General features: G+C 41.0%; 1 protein-coding gene across 5 annotated transcripts in view; it reads right to left on the bottom strand.

Annotated features, from left to right (window-relative positions):
* Positions 1-18,472, bottom strand: part of MYO18A (myosin XVIIIA) — a 350,022-nt gene that overhangs the window by 58,428 nt on the left and 273,122 nt on the right. For all 5 annotated transcript variants that reach the window (XM_056559045.1, XM_056559047.1, XM_056559046.1 and 2 more), the window contains 4 exons: positions 7,734-7,844; positions 5,131-5,235; positions 4,855-5,001; positions 435-548 (listed from right to left, as the gene is read on the bottom strand). In XM_056559045.1, the coding sequence (XP_056415020.1) occupies positions 435-548; positions 4,855-5,001; positions 5,131-5,235; positions 7,734-7,844 (477 nt within the window). The remainder of the gene's footprint in view (positions 1-434; positions 549-4,854; positions 5,002-5,130; positions 5,236-7,733; positions 7,845-18,472) is intronic.

Here is an 18,472-nt window from a genome sequence, read left to right as displayed (position 1 = left end):
GAGATGGATCCAGCTCGGTGCAGATAAAATGATTTCAATCCATAGGACAAGGAGGATACAAGTTACGCGTTTCAAGCGCTGTACGCGCTCTTGGTCATACTTGGCTTCTTGGTGTTGTGCCCTCAGGTGAGAGGTTCCGTCCACTCCTTACACACACACCTGTGTTATCAGGTAATGGCACCTAGCGCACCTTTCTACTGTTCCTATTTTTATTTCCTATACTTTGAGTGAGTTTTTCCCATACTACTGAAAGATGGCTACATTACCTGGCTTCCAATGAAGCTGGCCCTAGAGAATTTGTGCACATCTGACATAGGGAAATTACATTTGCAGCCCCAGGGAATCAGGGATCAATAAGAGTGCATTCTCTGAACATCGCTGCAGGATATGTTGGCTCTAGGTAAAGAACATTCTATAAAATAAATAAACCTTACCGCTGTCTTCGCTTTGGAAATATCATCGATCTGAAGATGGAGATCCTCCATTTCAACCTCCATGGATTTTCGAGACTTCACCGCAGCTGCGCATGTAAATTCAGATTCTTCCAGCTGTGATTAAAACCCAAAAATCATTAAGACTGTTAGACAAAGATGCGCGCTATCGAAATTTCCTAGAGATGTGAATTACAACCTGAACAACATAAATGGTAAGGGGTGAGGAAAGGGGGCAGTAGTGATGGTCTAATATGTATTATCATACTAATATTGTATTACCATACATTCATATGGGCCACTGTCAGCCTTGAGGAAATGCACAAAGGCATTTTAATGGGGCCATTTACTCGATTCTTATGAAATCGCTGTAAAATATCTCTGGCTGCAGCACGTATACAGCCTGTCAGGCTTGTATGATAGCAGATTCTTTACTGCAGATTTACAGCAGAATGTGTCATAGTTGGTAAAATATTTCTCCAGAAGTAAATAACATTGCAGCAAACAGAGAATTTATGGTTTGGAAGCACTGAAAGGGAGAAGATATTCTGGGCCGGTCACAGTGAATAAGAACCCCGGCACCAATCTGCTTTACATTATGAAACTAGCCTCTTGGGGATTTCTCACAGCTTTCTGATAATTGTTTTACCCCTTCAGAGTACACTTCAGCATAGACGGGAACGCGGACGCTGTAACACTTTTATCAAGAAGCCGTCACAGGAGCCATGCTAGATTTTTCCATTAGGCACTCAATTTTTTCCCTTATTACTGTTTTTCTGAAGGGTTGTCAAAAGTTGTGGAACACATTATTGTATGATAATAATAAAGGCACTTATTACGCAGGACATCAAAGGCTTAAAAAGCATTGCCTCCTTGAGTTGTCCTCAAATATCAGGTTTTTAAAAAGTTAAATTCAGAAGTTTCTTAGTTTATTTTCTTTTTATGGAGAAAAAAGTTATAACATAGGATGTGCTAATAAGATTGAAATATAGTTCTGTGTGACAAGATTCTGCATAACATGGTATTTATTCATCTACAACTGATTTGGCTCTTCAGATGCCACGGAAATTCCTCCATGTGCACGGAGCAGCAGAGTCCAACAACTGAAAACAATGGGAGTCTGCTGCAACAGGGTTTCCAAGTGCAACTTTTACAAGCAGATTCCGCAGAAAGAATAGACCGGTCTTGTGCGGAGGCCGGAATCTGAGTTTCTGCGATGTTGGGGGGGACTCTGCTGCAACAGAATTTTTCTCCACCGCAAACAAAGACTAAATATCTCTATGTGTGTGTGTGTGTGTGTGTGTGTATATAGATATATATATCTATATACACTAGCTTTTTCCCGCGGCTTCGCTCACGTTAAATTTGGGGTAACATAGATTTACTTTTTACGATCCTATAGTAATGAGGCCGCTCTGGGTAAAGTCTACGGGCATCCAAACAACCCAAAATATTACATCTGCTGTTTCATGGAATTGAAGATTGACATCCTTTGAGGACTTTTAACGAGTCTGCGCGCAGGGGAACCCGCCTTCTCGCGCTGCTTATATACTGCCAACAATCCTCCTATCCCATCCTCCTATCCCGACCTCATATCCCGTCCTCCTATCCCGACCATCCAGTCCTCCTATCTCGACCCCCTATCCCGACCTCCTATCCAGTCCTCCTATTCTGTCCTCATATCCTATCCTCCTATCTTGACCTCCTATCCCGACCTCCTATCCCGATCATCCTGTCCTCCTAGCTCAACCTCCTATTTCGACCTGCTATCCCGACCTCCCATCCCGTCCTCCTATCTCGACCTTCTATCCCATCCTCCTGATTCGACCTCCTATCTTGACCTCCTTTCCCGATCATCCCGTCCTCCTATCTCGACCTCCTATTTCGACCTGCTATCTTGACCTCCTATCCCGACCTCCCATCCCGTCCCCATATCCCGACCCATAATATATGTACCAGGTATTGAAATATCTCCAGCCGTACGGAAGTTATGTGGGAACATACATTTCCCATTGATTTGCATGGGACTTTAAACAAAAACCCTGACCCTCACAAATGGGAGTAGTTAAGGGTTAAATTAACTATCCTATATTTTAAGTGGACATATAAGTAACATGTGACCAAGTATTATCGAAATATATCCAGCCGTATGGAAGTTATGTAGTAATATATATTTCCCATAGACTTGGGACTTTAAAAAAAAAAAAAAAAAAAAAAATTTTCACCCCCTTAAGGGTGTAATTTCGAAAAACCCTATGTTATTCCTTGTCTCCGTCCTAAAAAACAAAAACTGTGCAAAAATTCAGGTTTCTAGGTCCAAGGGTTTAGGCTGGGCGTTGATGAGTCAGTGAGTATGGTCTTCTCCTTTTATATATAAGATATATATATATATATATTTTTTAGTTTCTTTTTATTTATTTTTATAATGTTTATTTTTTATTTTTATAATGTTTATTTTTATTTTTTTCTATAATGTGACAGCTGAGACACATGAACCTTTTCTTTCGATAGTCTCCCTGTACTGTTGGCAGTGACTGGCTACTTGCCTGGGTCTACAGTACTATTCAACAAAAGCGGTATTCCAACCGATCACACTGATCACCTGTCCACTGCATTGATCGCCACTTAAGAGAAACTCCTCCTAAAATCTGTAAAAAGTGACTAAGGGTTTTAAGAATTAAAGAAGTTATGCAGAATAAAAAAATGTGTCCCTGTGTCAGATTTGCGTATCTCTGGCTCTCCCATAGAAATGCATGGAGGGGGGTGTTGACCGCTTCGTGTTGTGGTCGACACAGTGTCATTCATGCAGAGAGCTGGGGCGGCGGGCAGGAGATCGCAGGGGGTTCCAGCAGCCAAAAAAACCCTGCGATCTGACCCTTACATTTTTTTTATACTGGACTACTCTTTTAAAGTGTACCTGTTGTGAGCAAAAACATTTTATTTAATGTAGATAATGCGCTCGCTGAGCGGGACTGTTTGCCTAACCAGCCACTGCCCCGTACAGCTGGAGCTGCCGTTAGTAGTACGAGTGCCCAGCCGGACGGGTGAGCGGGACGCAGTCCCAACCTAACTCTCTCAACAGGGTCGTAAGCTGCATAGCAGCTATAACTGTGAACTTGTGCCTTGAAACTGAGACATTGCCTAAATTGCTACTACGGTGATCAGACCTTTTCCACTCAATATAAAGGAACACTGCATCCTACCACCCGCTACAGTATAGTGGTATCCATCTCTCCACAGGATAGGACATACTGCACTGCCACTTTTTCCTTACAGGAACATCCATCACAGCATGGACATTTTATCTGTAGGATGATTTCTTATCTGCACATTAGGGAATTGTAATACTGTTTACATTGTTTTTATTGCATATATACTACCTTTTTTTTCACCTTTTTTTTTTTATTCACTTTTTTTATTTATTCATGTGTAGGAGGTAATTGCAAGGGCCCTGCGACATATATCTAACCACTATTAATAAATTGTGGATATTTTATCAGCTACTTATCTAGTAGTGGTCGGATCATTTTCTCCTTTCTGTCCCACTTTTCCCCTTCTTTTTCCTTTCTCACTTTTCTTGTCCCCCTTTCTCTTACTCCCATTACTTTTTCCTCTTTTTCTACCTTTTTTCTTTTCCAATGTCCCACCAGCCTTATTATTATTTTCATTATAATTATTACTATACCATCATTACCACCATCATAATTATTATCACCATCATTATCACCTCCACTGTGTCCCAGCAGAGCTCTGTGCAGGCTCCTGGCTTGTCAATCATCCTGATGTGTGAGCCGGGGGCATGTAATAGAGCCTCAGTGTGCACAGAGCCCTGCTTGTCCTCAGCGTACAGAGCCCTGCTTGTCCTCAGTGTACAGAGCCCTGCTTGTCCTCAGTGTACAGAGCCCTGCTTGTCCTCAGTGTACAGAGCCCTGCTTGTCCTCAGTGTACAGAGCCCTGCTTGTTCTCAGTGTACAGAGCCCTGCTTGTCCTCAGTGTACAGAGCCCTGCTTGTCCTCAGTGTACAGAGCCCTGCTTGTCCTCAGTGTACAGAGCCCTGCTTGTCCTCAGTGTACAGAGCCCTGCTTGTCCTCAGTGCACAGAGCCCTGCTTGCCCTCAGTGCACAGAGCCCTGCTTGCCCTCAGTGTACAGATCCCTGCTTGTCCTCAGTGTACAGAGCCCGGCTTGTCCTCAGTGTACAGAGCCCGGCTTGTCCTCAGTGCACAGAGTCCTGCTTGCCCACCCAAACTTCCTGTCTTTGGTCTCCTCACAGAGACACACAGTCAAAAATATACACATTTTATAACCAACGTATATAACAAATACTGTATACATATAACGTTATTTTCTACATTATACAAAATGTTTTGTTAATGACAGGTACACATTAAGTGACAGTGCTTTGAACATTCAGACCATAAGTACCTGGCTCCTTAGTTGCGCAATCTCCCGTTTGCTAGGTGCATTGTTCTTTAGGTGGTCCAGCATGATCTGTGCATCAGCGAGCAGAGCTTTCGTTCTCTTCAGGTCCTTGCGTAGACGTTTCTCGGTTTCAAAGTCACGCTGACTGACCTGGAGCCAATGTAACAGTATGAGTTATGACTGTGAAGCCAGGTGCTGGCCTAGTACACACTGCTGCTAGCTTTAAGGCTGGGAACATGCATGACTGCTTGTACTGACCTTTTTTATTTTTAAACATACCTGTTCGCTAACCGAATTCAATCTGCTTTCCAGATCTCTCTTCTCTCTCAGGACCTTCTGTTTATCCTCATATTCCTCTTCTAATTGAACTTCCATCTGCTTCAGCTAATCGGGAGGGAAAGAGTACTGATGTTGAAAGAACAGGGTCTTCAAATACACAACATTGCTTATTGCTGCATAAACTCGAATTTGTAGTGAATTTCTAACAATGAAAAACCCATTTTATTTCATGTATAGGAGTGGTCTCCAAACTGTGAACCTCCAGCTGTTGCAAAACTACAACCCCCAGCATGCTCCCACAGCTGCCCGGGCATGCTGGGAGTTGTAGTTTTGCAACAGCTGGAGGTCCACAATCTGGAGACCAATCTGGACGTGGGGTCCGGTTACTAAACAAGTATGATGGGGCTAAGTTTTAATTCCAGACACGTGTGCTGTGATTTGTGAAGGGAAGTGGCCATGTTTTTTGTAATGTCACACAGGCCGTTAAAGGACAAAGGGAGAGATTTACCACCATTTACCAGCATGTGTTTAGCTATACATGTTTTTAAAACTAACATACTAGGCTCAAGGTTAAGCATACAAGCGCCTACTTTATCAAAAGTCGCACATGGTGTGATAAATTTAGCGCACGTGCACATGTGTGGGACTTTTGCTTCTGTGAAGTTGCTGTAAGCAAGTGAAAAGATTGCTTTTGTTTGGTTTGCAGAATTCTGAGCCCTATGTGTAAAAATTTGTGACCTTTGTAGAAAAGTTGCACATAATAAATTCACAACCACTACCAAGCCAGGAGGCGAAATCGTTCAAGTAAGCTAATTTTGGCAACAAATAAAAAAAAAAAAATCACTTCAGGACAAAAAGTCTCACAAAAAGTTGCAAAACCATTGTTGCGCCCAATTTGCCCCTTTCTTACACACCAAAACATGTGTAAAGCACTTGATAAGTTCCCCATCCCCCAAAGTCTATAACAAAAGGAAATGACACTGTAATGCTATGCTAACTCTTGCCTGTAATTTCATACAACATGTGGTAAACTAATTGTGGCTAGGCGCTATCAGTATAATTATACAGTAAGGCTAGGTTCACAGGTAAAGGAAAACAGTCATCCTGTTCACCCACACTAAACCCAATACACCGGGTTATAGTGCGGGTAAAAAGGAGACTGATGCGGGATCTCTGACTAAATAGGAACCTGCAGGCCAGAGGGGGGTCCCTCTAAAGGACCGCTTCTTTCTTTAGTGAATTGCACGCTGGAGGCAGGCCCGCCGTCTGAATTTGAATATTCATGAGCACTGGTCACGTGAGCACTCAGTAGGCGCAAACACTCACATGACCAGTGCCTATGAATATTTAAATTCACCGAGTGGGCCTGCCTCCATTGTGCAATTCACCAAAGCAAGAAGCGGACCTTCAGAGGGACCCCCGCTCCGGGCCGCAGGTACATATTTAGTCAGAGACCCCGCATCAATCTCCTATTCACCCGCTCTATAACCCAGTGTATTGGGTTTAGTGTGGGTGAACAGGATGACCGCTTTCCTTTAAGAAGATTCTGAGTGCGGCCAGCACTGACTGATTCAGTCGGCACTAGGACCACACTGACATTGCCATCCCAATAGATGGCAATATCTGCAGAATGAAATACACCTAAATAATGGGACAAGACCATTATTTTGACGTAGAATGCACCGTGCAGCAGAATCCCATTGCCAGCAATAGGACCCTGCTGCACTGGAATTTCCAAGCAAGATTTCCAAACCGAATTCAGTACGTAAATTTGATAGTGTGAACCAAGCCTAATAGTTATATTGCCATCTGGACAACTCCTTGTCTGTAAAAAAAAAAAAGAAGTCGCCCCATGTGACCACACTGTAGCCATTTACAAGGAATGTAATACATGGTCACGTCAATCAGCAGAGACTCTTGTACTCTTGTACTCTTTTTAGTGCATTTACACCATGATTCATTAATAAGGACCAGTCACAACTCATAGAAGTGTCATCATTTGAAAAGGGAACCTTAAAAGGGAACCAATCATCAGATTTTACCCTATATAATGCTTGGCAAAGCGTTATTTAGGGTAAAATTGTTGTCCTCACCATCCCCGGGGGACGCTCCTGCCCCCAGGGATGGTGAAGATATGAAGTTATAAACTAGTCACCGCCGCCGCCGTAAGTAGTCACCTGGGCAGGGAGCTCTTCTCACCAACTCCTGTTCTTCGGCCGGGAGCGACGCCCCCTCCGCTTGATTTATGGGCCGCGTCATTGTTCCGCTCACTGAACAGACGGAGCAGAGCGATGACGCTGCCCGTCAATCAAGTGGAGGGGGCGTCGCTCCCGGACGAAGAACGGGATTTGTTGAGAAGAGCTCCCCGCCCAGGGGACTACTTACGGAGGCGGCGGTGACTAGTTTATAACTTCATATCTTCACCATCCCTGGGGGCAGGACCATCCCCCAGGAATGGTGAAAATAAAGATTTTACCCTATATAACGCTTTGCCAAGCGTTATATAGGGTAAAATCTGATAATTGGTTCCCCTTAAATATTCCTACCCAAACCCTTTCAATCAGCTGAACTCTCTCAGTGAGCCGTAATGCACGTAATGTTACCTTTTTCTGGCAGGACTGCCGAATCTCCTCCACTTCTTCATCTTTGTTCTCCAGCTCCTTGGAGTGAGACTGCCTGAGCCGTTCCATCTCCATCTCCAGGCGTAGTTTGGACTAAAAGGGAACAAAAACAAAATAAAATGCTTTTACAAGAAATATTAATGGACCTGACAAACCTATTTGTTATATTTACATATTTGCGATGCTTGTTCTTTGCCGGAAAAAAAGCAGCGTCGGCAGAGTTTGCAATATTTGTTCTCCATCCCATTAGAGCAGTGTTTCCCAAACAGGGTGCCTCCAGCTGTTGCAAAACTACAACTCCCAGTATGAAAAGAAAGGGAATAAAAATAACGCAAGAGAAAATGCCAACACTAAACCCACATGGCATTTTTTCTGGATTTTTTTTCTCCCATAGAGGCAGTTTTTCTAAATCACAGCTTGAGACTAAGTCCATATCTGCCAAAAAAAAGGGCAAATAAAAAAAAAAAATTGTGAAAAAAGCACCGAATGGAGAAAACACCAAGTAGGTATGGCGTTTCATAAATTCCTATTGATTTGTATCGAACATCTGGCAGTGGCGTTTTTTCACCAGGATTTTTTTTCCTGGTGAATGCAAGTGGTAACTTAGCCTCAAAAAGATATGAAATAAAAGCCTGTTTTTTTTATCCCAAATACAGTGCCTCACCTGTCAATGAGCTTTGTCTGGTATTGTGACATAGTCAATGGAAAAAGGCCAAACTGCAATACCAGATTGAGCCTATGGTGAGGAGTGGCACTGTTTCCAGTGGGGAAAAAAATCGGTCATTTTAATATCAAGAATCCTCTTTACATGGTAATGAATAGAAGCCCTCAGAATAGCTCAACATTATGACAGATATTGCATAAACCTAGAAAGTCCAGGATGGACATTATCTGGCAATGAATATCCTGGAGGTAAAAAAACGTACTTTGAGTAAATAGATGATGAAACGTGTGCAAGCATTAGCCGCTATAAATTCCTGTGGAGTACCCCTTTAACCTGTTCCTTGGTTCCAGGTGTAGTGCTAATACTGAGTCTCATAGTATAGGACCATGTAAAAGTAATAACACATTACCACAAAGTGACAAACAGGAGGCTCGACTTCAATGTGCCTTTGTGAGTAGGGATCGCTGTCAATGCACAAACTTTACAGCAAACCCTTAGCCAGTTGATCACACGAGAGACATTTTGGAGGCTGTTACTCTGCAAGCATGGAAGGATCCATCAAATCAGAGAGGACTATATCTGTAAAAGACACCCTGGTGGGCACTTGGGCAGAGTGACTGCCCCAGAGAGGTGCATGTAAAATGCCTGCTCACAGCTCTCAGGCCACATTTTCTGCAAACGAGATGATATAAGCAGCGAAGAGAGCGCTCCAAGTGCTGAACATATAGGAACAGAGGCCAGGCAAGTCTCCTGGTGACCATTCATCTCTCCGGCCCAGTCGCTGACTCTGCAATCGCTCCCTGATGTGAGGACAGCTAATGGCGCTTCTTTAACTTTTACAGCTACCAACAGGAAGATATATAGGTATCAGCCAAAGACAGACCAGGGAAGCGGCAGAGCAGCGGATGAACAAGGACATGAATTCTTACCAATCGTGGCTCTTTTTATTATTATTATTCTAAGAGTGACTGCTTGAATGGCCAGAAATCCTTTCCTGTGCTGCTTTACTCTAGAAACATTCAGCAGCAATGGAATCTAGATATTCCGAGCAATGAGAAACATTCACAATAGACCCCAAGCCTTTTATCTATACTTTTACAGGTTGTCCGGTCAATTTATGCTGTCCCCATGACCCCAGTGTTAATAGTACATTGAGATAAAGGATTGCATAAAACAACAACAGAACAACATAATCTGATAACACATTCGTAATAATATAGTTATATCCACAACAACGACAGAAATGTATACAACCAGAAGAAAAGTTTGTCTTCATTCTTGAATATAACATAACTTAAAGGGGTTCTCCACCATAATGTGATTTTAGTATGTACCTGGCAGGCAGTAATGGACATGCTTAGGAATGATCTGCGCTTGTCTTGGGGCTAAATGGCTATGTTATGAGATTACCATAACACTGTGGCTTGCTGTTTGTGAACTGGTATTTCCTGTTTGACTTTTCTTTTTTTGACTACAAATTCCACAATTCCATCTTCCTCCTTCCCACACATCAGCCACCCCACCCATTGAAACATAAATGAGCAGCATCCATTCAAAGACCTGTGGTTTTCAATCAGGGTGCCTACAGCTGTTGCATTAGTTGCAGATTGATCTCTCTCCCACCCAGCGATCGCTCCACCCATTGCAGCAGACAGGCTGCCTTTCATCAGCTGACTAGTGAGTCAGGTCTCGGCCGCATTGCAAGCTGGGAAAAATCTGAGACAGCAGTCATTTTGTATGCTGTTAAAATAAATATTGGAGTGAAAATCACAGAAGAATTGTGAGAAAACCGTCACACACAGGTACATACACTATATTATGAACTACACAGCCCCTGTAGCATAGTCAAATAAAAAAAAAAAAACTGGAATACCCCTTTAATATAACTTTCCCTTCTGGGAGAGATTCTGGCTTGGCTTATAATCCCCAGTCATGTTTCAAGAATCCTTAACCCCTTAAGGACTCAGCCCATTTGGACCTTAAGGACTATTTTATTTTTACGCTTTCGTTTTTTCTTCCTCCCCTTCAAAAAATCATAACTCTTTTATATTTTCATCCACAGACTAGTATGAGGGCTTGTTTTTTGCGCGACCAGTTGTCCGTTGTAATGCCATCACTCACTTTACCATAAAATGTATGGCACAACCAAAAAAAATACTATTTGTGTGGGGAAATTAAAAAGAAAACCGCAATTTTGCAAATTTTGGAAGGTTTTGTTTTCATGCCGTACAATTTATGGTAAAAATGACATGTGTTTTTAATTCTCTGGGTCATATTTGCTTATACAAAACTTTTATTACATTTTTTATTAATTTTTTTTGGGAATAAAATTTTATAAAAAAGCAGCTATTTTGGACTATTTTTTTTTTTTTTACGTTCACGCCGTTCACCGTACGGGATCATTTACATTTTATTTTAATAGTACGGATATTTACGCACGCGGCGATACCAAATATGTATATAAAATAATTTTTGGGGGTAAAATAGGGAAAATGGGACAATTTACGTTTTTATTAGGGGAGGGGGTTTTTCACATTTTTTTTAACTTTTATTTTTACACTCTTATAGTCCTCATAGGGGACTATTTATAGCAACCATTCGATTGCTAATCCTGTTCAGTGCTATGTATAGGACATAGCGCTGATCAGGGTTATCGGTGATCTTCTGCTCTGGTCTGCGGGAAGGCAGATCAGAGCAGAAGACTCCCGGAAGGCAGCGGAGCCAGGTGAGGGGACCTCCGTCTGCCGTGCAGGATGATCGGATCGCCGCGGCAGCGCTGCGGGCGATCCGATCATCCTGTTAAGTGATCGCGATGCTGCAGATGCCGTGATCTGTATTGATCACGGCATCTGAGGGGTTAATGGCAGACATCCGCGGGATCGCGGGGGTCCGCCATTACCGGCGGGTCCCTGGCTGCGATCCACAGCCGGGACCTGCCGCGCATGATGCCTGCATTGCTCCGATGCCCGCGGTTATGCTCAGGATGTAAATGTACGTCCTGGTGCGTTAAGTACCACATCACCAGGATGTACATTTACGTCCTGCGTCGTTAAGGGGTTAAAGGAATAAGGTGGTAAGACGTTTATGCTCCTATTGTGCCTGGGCTGCAAAAAGTTTAAAAAACAAAAACTCCCCTTGTGTCGTTCCAGCGTTGCACCACTATCGGTCTTCAGTCCTCTGGTCCCGGTCTCTTTCCTACTTCCGTGTGACCGGATCACCACACTGCGGTCAGCGTATCCCGGGCTGTAGAGATGTCCCACCTAAGCCGGTTATAGGCTGAGTGCAGTGTCATGTAAGGAGCCTGGGTCCCGCCTTCTCCCTGTTGCCTGGGCACAATAGGAGTGTCCTTACATGACACTGTGCTCAACCTATCACCGGGAGAGGCAGGACATCGATGCAGCAGGGGATACGCTGACCGTAGTGTGATGATCTAGTCACATGGAAGTAGGAAGGAGACCAGGACCGGAGGACTGAAGACCGTTAGCGGCGCAACGGTGGAACGGCAGAAGGTGAGTTAATTTTTTTTTTTTTTTTTTTACTTTTTGCAGCACCAGCACAATAGAAGCATAAAAAGTCCTGCCACACTATTTCTTTAAGTGTCAAACATTGATTTTAAGGGATGTGAACTTCAATAGGTGGCAGTGCGGAGAAAGCTTTTTCTTTTTGGAGGAAAGCTACTTTGCATACTTTTTCTTCCTATTGAGCTTTGCATGGCTTATAAATCTTGCAATCTCTGGTTACTCCCTCATTCCCACCTCAAAGCCATTCACTTGTTAGCTAGCAGCCTGCTATATAAAGATGAGGTGCAAGAACCTTGAAGCATCAGTATACAGATGGGTAATTTACATTCTGGGACAAATTCTGTCTAGGAATATAATCCCTAGTCACGTTTCAAGGCTCTTTATAGGTTAAATATTAAACTGAAGTGATGAGACTTCAAATAGATGGCATTGAAGCTTTTTTTCCTTTTTGGAGGAAACCTTGATGAGACTGAAAAAAGTCGGTTGCAAAGTAGAAGGCAAACTAACCCCCCCACCCCACCATCCCTAGTCCTACTTCTTGAATATTATATGCATTTATCTATGGCTGATCTGATATCCCTGTACAATTTTGGTCTCAACTGAGATTAAAGGAGTTCTATTGAATATATGCCATCATTTTTTATGATTGCTGGGAGACTGACCTCTGGGACCCATACTGATCCTGAAAAAAGGTTGGACCACATTACCGATTCAGTACAGCAGCCCTTTCATTGTTCTGGCCACCATTCAGATGAATAAAGCTGTGCTGCAGTTTCCCTGCACAGGGGGTGGCCACTGAATCCGCGCTGCAGCCCCTATTTTCTAAGGATCAGTGAAAGTCCCAGAAAGTGGACCAATGATCATAAAGTAGTATAAAGGCATATCCAATGATATTCCACCATCTTATAAGATGGAAATACCCTTTCAAAGAATCCTATATGTATGAAAGCTTTTTGGTAAACCTTGATAAATACAATTCGTCTTTGCCCTTGTATTGTGCAGGTTGACTTTACATTTAAAATCACAAATGCTTAAAATTCTGCACTGTGTCTGATCTATTAAAATCCTTTCCAATATCTCTATTTAAATCCTTTTTTCAATCCGTCATATCTGGCAGTAAGCTGTAATTGTTTACGCCTTCAAGCACACAATAGTCCAGAGTCTTAACCAAAATTACTGTCATGAAAAGATAAACTTGTGTTGATATCCTGAGATTCAAGAGTTATGTTGTACATTTCTCTGAATCATAGTTAGTCACGCACGGATACTTTTCTAAAGTAGATGTTTCAAATATAAGAATGCAAAAGCTTAAACCTCAAAGCAATAGATCCAAATGGAGAAAAAAGTATAATCTGGAAAAAACAATAGCAACATTAGGGAGGACAGAGACATATCTGCTTATAAAATAATTTTATTTGAGTTTTAGGCAACTGCGGTATGTAATTGCCAATTCATTTATATATATATATATATATATATATATATATATATATATATATATATATATATATATACACACACACACACACACACACACACACATCTATCTTATCTACAAAAACATTACAACAGAGCTTAAAGGGGTTATCCAGGAAAAAACTTTTTTTTATATATATCAACTGGCTCCAGAAAGTTAAACAGATTTGTAAATTTCTTCTATTAAAAAATCTTAATCCTTTCAGTACTTATGAGCTTTTGAAGTTAAGGTTGTTCTTTTCTGTCTAAGTGCTCTCTGATGACACGTGTCTCAGGAACCGCCCAGTTTAGGAGAGGTTTGCTATGGGGATTTGCTTCTAAACTGGGCAGTTCCCGAGAAAAGTGTCATCACAGAGCACTTAGACAGAAAAGAACAACCTTAACTTCAGAAGCTCATAAGTACTGAAAGGATTAAGATTTTTTAATAGAAGTAATTTACAAATCTGTTTAACTTTCTGGAGCCAGTTGATATATAAAAAAAAGTTTTTTCCTGGATAACCCCTTTAAGTGGGGGGTTTGCCCTGCCTGCCTACATTGAATATAGACATTATACTCTCAATAAAAGCTATTTTAAAGGGGTATTCCAGGAAAAAAAACTTTTTTTTTTCATTATATCAACTGGCTCCAGAAAGTTAAACAGATTTGTAAATTACTTCTATTAAAAAATCTTAATCCTTCCAATAATTATCAGCTGCTGAAGTGGAGTTGTGGTTTTCTGTCTGGCAAAAGTGATCTCTGCTGACATCTCTAGTTGTCTCAGGAACTGCACAGAGTAGAAGAGGTTTGCTATGGGGATTTGCTTCTAAACTGGGTGGTTCCCGAGACACGTGTCATCAGAGAGCACTTAGACAGAAAAAATAACAACTCAACTTCAGCAGCTCATAAGTACTGAAAGGATTAAGATTTTTTAATAGAAGTAATTTACAAATCTGTTTAACTTTCTGGAGCCAGTTGATATATAAAAAAAAAGTTTTTCCCTGGATAACCCTTTTAACTCCTTTTCATTTAGCAACTACTTCTAAAGGTAAGTTACATTTCAAGTGCTCCCTCCCCACCTCTACAGTGTTCAAAATAGAGCATTTTAAAGGGGTACTACAGGTTGATTATGTCCTCAGCCTGGGGAAAAACAAAGGAAAACATATACTTACCTTCCTTGCTCCCCCATGCCATTCTTGCTGCACAGCGCTTGCTATGTTTGGGGGTCAGTGCATGCACTGCCAGCTCTGCCAATCAGTGGGTGAAATGGTGTCCCGTCTCAGTCGTTGACTGGCTGAGCGGGTAGCATGCACCGAACATGCACACACACAGTAATTGCTGTGCAATGGGATCAGTTCTGGGCCAGTGGGGTGCAGAAGATAAGTATATGTTTTGTTATGTTTTTTCCCCCCAGAATAAATAATAATAAAGAAACAATAATAATGATTTATTGCAATGACTTATTGCACAAATGGCGCACCTTAAAAAACAGACTTATAACGAAAAACGGGAACTTCAAAAAGAACTCGCAGTTTTACATAGACAGAATAAAATAAATTATAACCCTAAGATAGCCTGTTCCATAAGCTCGGCTGTACCGGAATTGCATAATATTAACTTATATAAATTTGAACTAGCATTGAAGAAATTAAAATTACATTTTTACTGGATGGCAAATAAACCAGGCACTTTTTTAGTGCGTCAAGTTAAAATAAGAAATACACAAAATAAAATCCCTTATCTAAACTTATCAACCAGCTTAAGGGTGCGTTCACACGCTCTCTGTTTTTGCGGGTTTTCAGCCCAGAAGAGCCCGCGCCTTTCAAATACACTGCGGAAAACCCGCAAGAACAGAGAGCGTGTGAATGCACCCTAAGAGCACAAGATCCCCGGGGGATAGCAAATGGGTTTGCACTATATTATCAGGAGCTATACAACTTAGGAGGAAACACAGATACCCCACAACCGAAATGTCACTACCATCTATACCAGAGGAAGAAAGTGCCACCCTTATAGCTCCATTTGGAATAGAGGAAGTGGAAAAATGTATGCAAGCAATAAATCCCATGAAAGCACAAGGCCCAGATGGCATAATAAATGAATTTTTATAAAACTCATAAAAAAAATTATCTCCATATTTAACAGAATTATTTTATAATATACTTAACACAGGTAACTTAGAGATGTTGGAAGCATCTATTATAACAATTCCTAAACCAGGGAAGACTAATAGTGAAATTGGTCTAAAATGCGATGGTTCATTTATAAACAGTGATCTAAAAATCTATGCTAAACTTCTAGCAAACAAATTAAATAGGGTTCTCACCACTTTGATGGATGCAGATCAAGTGGGTTTCCCTCAGAGACGACAGTCCCTGGACGGGACCAGATGCTTTGTAAACGTGATTGCAAGAGCGGTGGTTGATCGAATGTCTTCTCTGCTCCTATCTTTGGATGCAGAGAAGGCATTTGATCAGATCCACTGGGGATTTCTTAGGCTGGTCTTATCAATTTTAGTGGGAGTCTAAACTTCTCTATCAGCGATTATGGCCCTATATTCTCAACCATCTGCAAGGGTATGTATTGAGGGATTTAAATCAGGGCTAGTGAATATCACTAATGACAGTAAGCTGGGGTGCCCCCTCTTGCCACTTCTTTTTGTTAGGATAATTGAACCCCTAGCACAGGGGTTCACACCTGTTTGGCGATGACACTTTTAGCTATTTAAGACCAGTCTTTCCATGCCCCCTTGCAAATTGATCTAAGATAGACAAAAGGGGGGCCCTTTTGTCTTTCTTAGATCAATTTGCAAAAGTAAGCTATTTTAAGATAAATATGCAAAAATCAATAGCTTTACCCTTATCATTGCATATATATATATATATATATATATATATATATATATATATATATATACACACACACATATATATAAGCTGAACTAATGACTAAATTCCCGTTCGTGTGGACGGAAGATTCTCTTATATATTTAGGTATTGGTTTGAGCTCCTCTCCAAGGAAATCATTGGCAACTAATATGGAATTACTCAGTAGCAGACTACAGGCGGACATCAAGAAACTTTCTAAATTACCAATCTCATGGTTAGGGAGGATTGCGGTAATAAAATGGTTCTATTACCTAAAATATTATATTTGTTCCGCAACCTTCCAATAAAATGGCCATTAGTAATTATAAAAAAAAAAATTCAAAATATTCTACTAAAATATGTTTGGAAAAATAGCGCATCAAGAGTATCCTCACAAATTCTCTTTAAAGATATTAAAGTAGGTGGATTAGGGTGTCTGGATCTCTTAAATTATTATAGAGCAGCCCATTTAATACAGCTTCAGCGGTGGTGGAATTCAGACACATCAGCAAGATGGATAGGTATAGAGACATGGTTAATTAGAACAACTTCATTAAAAACAGCATTATGTAGAATTTCATTGAAAAAAAACTCCCCACAAGTAGCCCAACAGCAAAAGTGAGTATGGAAATTTGGCTGTAAGCCTTATATGGGCTAAAGCATATGTGTTCCCTATAAATATGTCCCACTGTGTTTCTCATTTAGAAAGCTCTCGAAAACTATTGTACTGTTGGTACCACACCCCTGTGTGTATAGAAAAAAATGTATCCCAATAAAAACATCTCGCCACTTTTCTGGAGATGCAATGCAGAACAGGGATCACTTTTGCATATATGGTGGGCGTGACCTTTAATACAGTCAGTCTGGAAACAAATTCATATTTTGGTAACTACAATATTGGGGAAACACATAAAATGGAGCCCAGAGGTTGCCCTTTTAAATATCGGTCTGGAAACACTCACATATAAAGATAGACTGATAACATTAGTGGCCCGAATAGCAATAGCAAAAAACTGGAAATCATTACAAGTCCCAAGTATAACAATAATACTAAGTTCCTTAAGTCAAGTGTGTAGTATTTGGGACCATTGGATAAAAAGAATAGAAGAGATAAGACAGGCACAAACAGAATGAGGTAACACTCTGGAATTCATGATTATTGAAATATATGATTTGGACTAATGTATGGATGATGGATAGCCTGATTATATAATTTTCTTTGGAGCTACCAATATCTGACCTATAAATTAGCGGTGGAGGGTAAGAAGAAGACCGTAGTATGTGTTTGAATGAATGATGATTACCCTTTCCCTCTTCCCCCTTTTCCTTTCTTACATTTCCGCCTCTGTTTTTTTTTTTTTTTTTTACCATACCTATTCGAATGCCTGTGTATGATTTGTATTTTTGTGTGTATTTTGGTTTATTGTAATTTAAAAACTTAATAAAAATAATAATAATAATTCAGCAGAAAATCGCATGTCTGAATTGACATGCTGAATGATTCCAGAAGGCATCCCGGTCCCCAACCGGCTAGCGGCAGGGACCGGAATTCCCACGGGCGTATGCATACGCCCTACGTCCTTAAGGACTCAGGATGCAGGGCGTATGCATACACCCCACGTCCTGAAGAGGTTAAGGGTTAAACATGTCTTTTGATCGAGAGTCTTTGCTGTTTCCAAACTGTTCTTTATTTATGCTTTAGAATAACCCGTGGACTTGAACCTTTTCTCAAAATTTTTTAAATCTTTATGTTGTGTGCAGTTGCCTCTGATTCTTTTAAATTGTCCATATGGGATGTTCGGGTCATTCATTTTGTGTGTATGATTTAATCAGAATAAAAGCATTGAAAGACATGCCAAGCGATGAAAAAATTACCTTCAAAGCGGCAGATAGAATGGAGGTATCTGAATCGTGGGGACTACATCACCAAAATGTCAAGGATGCTAGCAGACACTAGTTTCTACACCCCACTCACCTATAATTCAACTACTGTCTATTGTAGCAAACTAACAAATCTACTTATTATAAGGTTATTCAGAAGGAGTATTGACAAAAAAAATATTCATATTACTTGATCATTACTAAACCATGTAGAACGATTAATGTCATTCTCATTCATAATTCCTAACCTGCCATCTTTACACCGACCTCAGTTACAAATCTGAACAGACTATGTTTACTGTTTGTGTGCCGGGCCTCGGTTAAAACCCTCTATAT

The sequence above is a fragment of the Hyla sarda genome, chromosome 2, assembly GCF_029499605.1.
Source record: "Hyla sarda isolate aHylSar1 chromosome 2, aHylSar1.hap1, whole genome shotgun sequence".
NCBI classification, from domain to species: domain Eukaryota; kingdom Metazoa; phylum Chordata; class Amphibia; order Anura; family Hylidae; genus Hyla; species Hyla sarda.
Note: the sequence above shows the minus strand (reverse complement) of the source record. Positions and strands in the feature narration are given on the sequence as shown.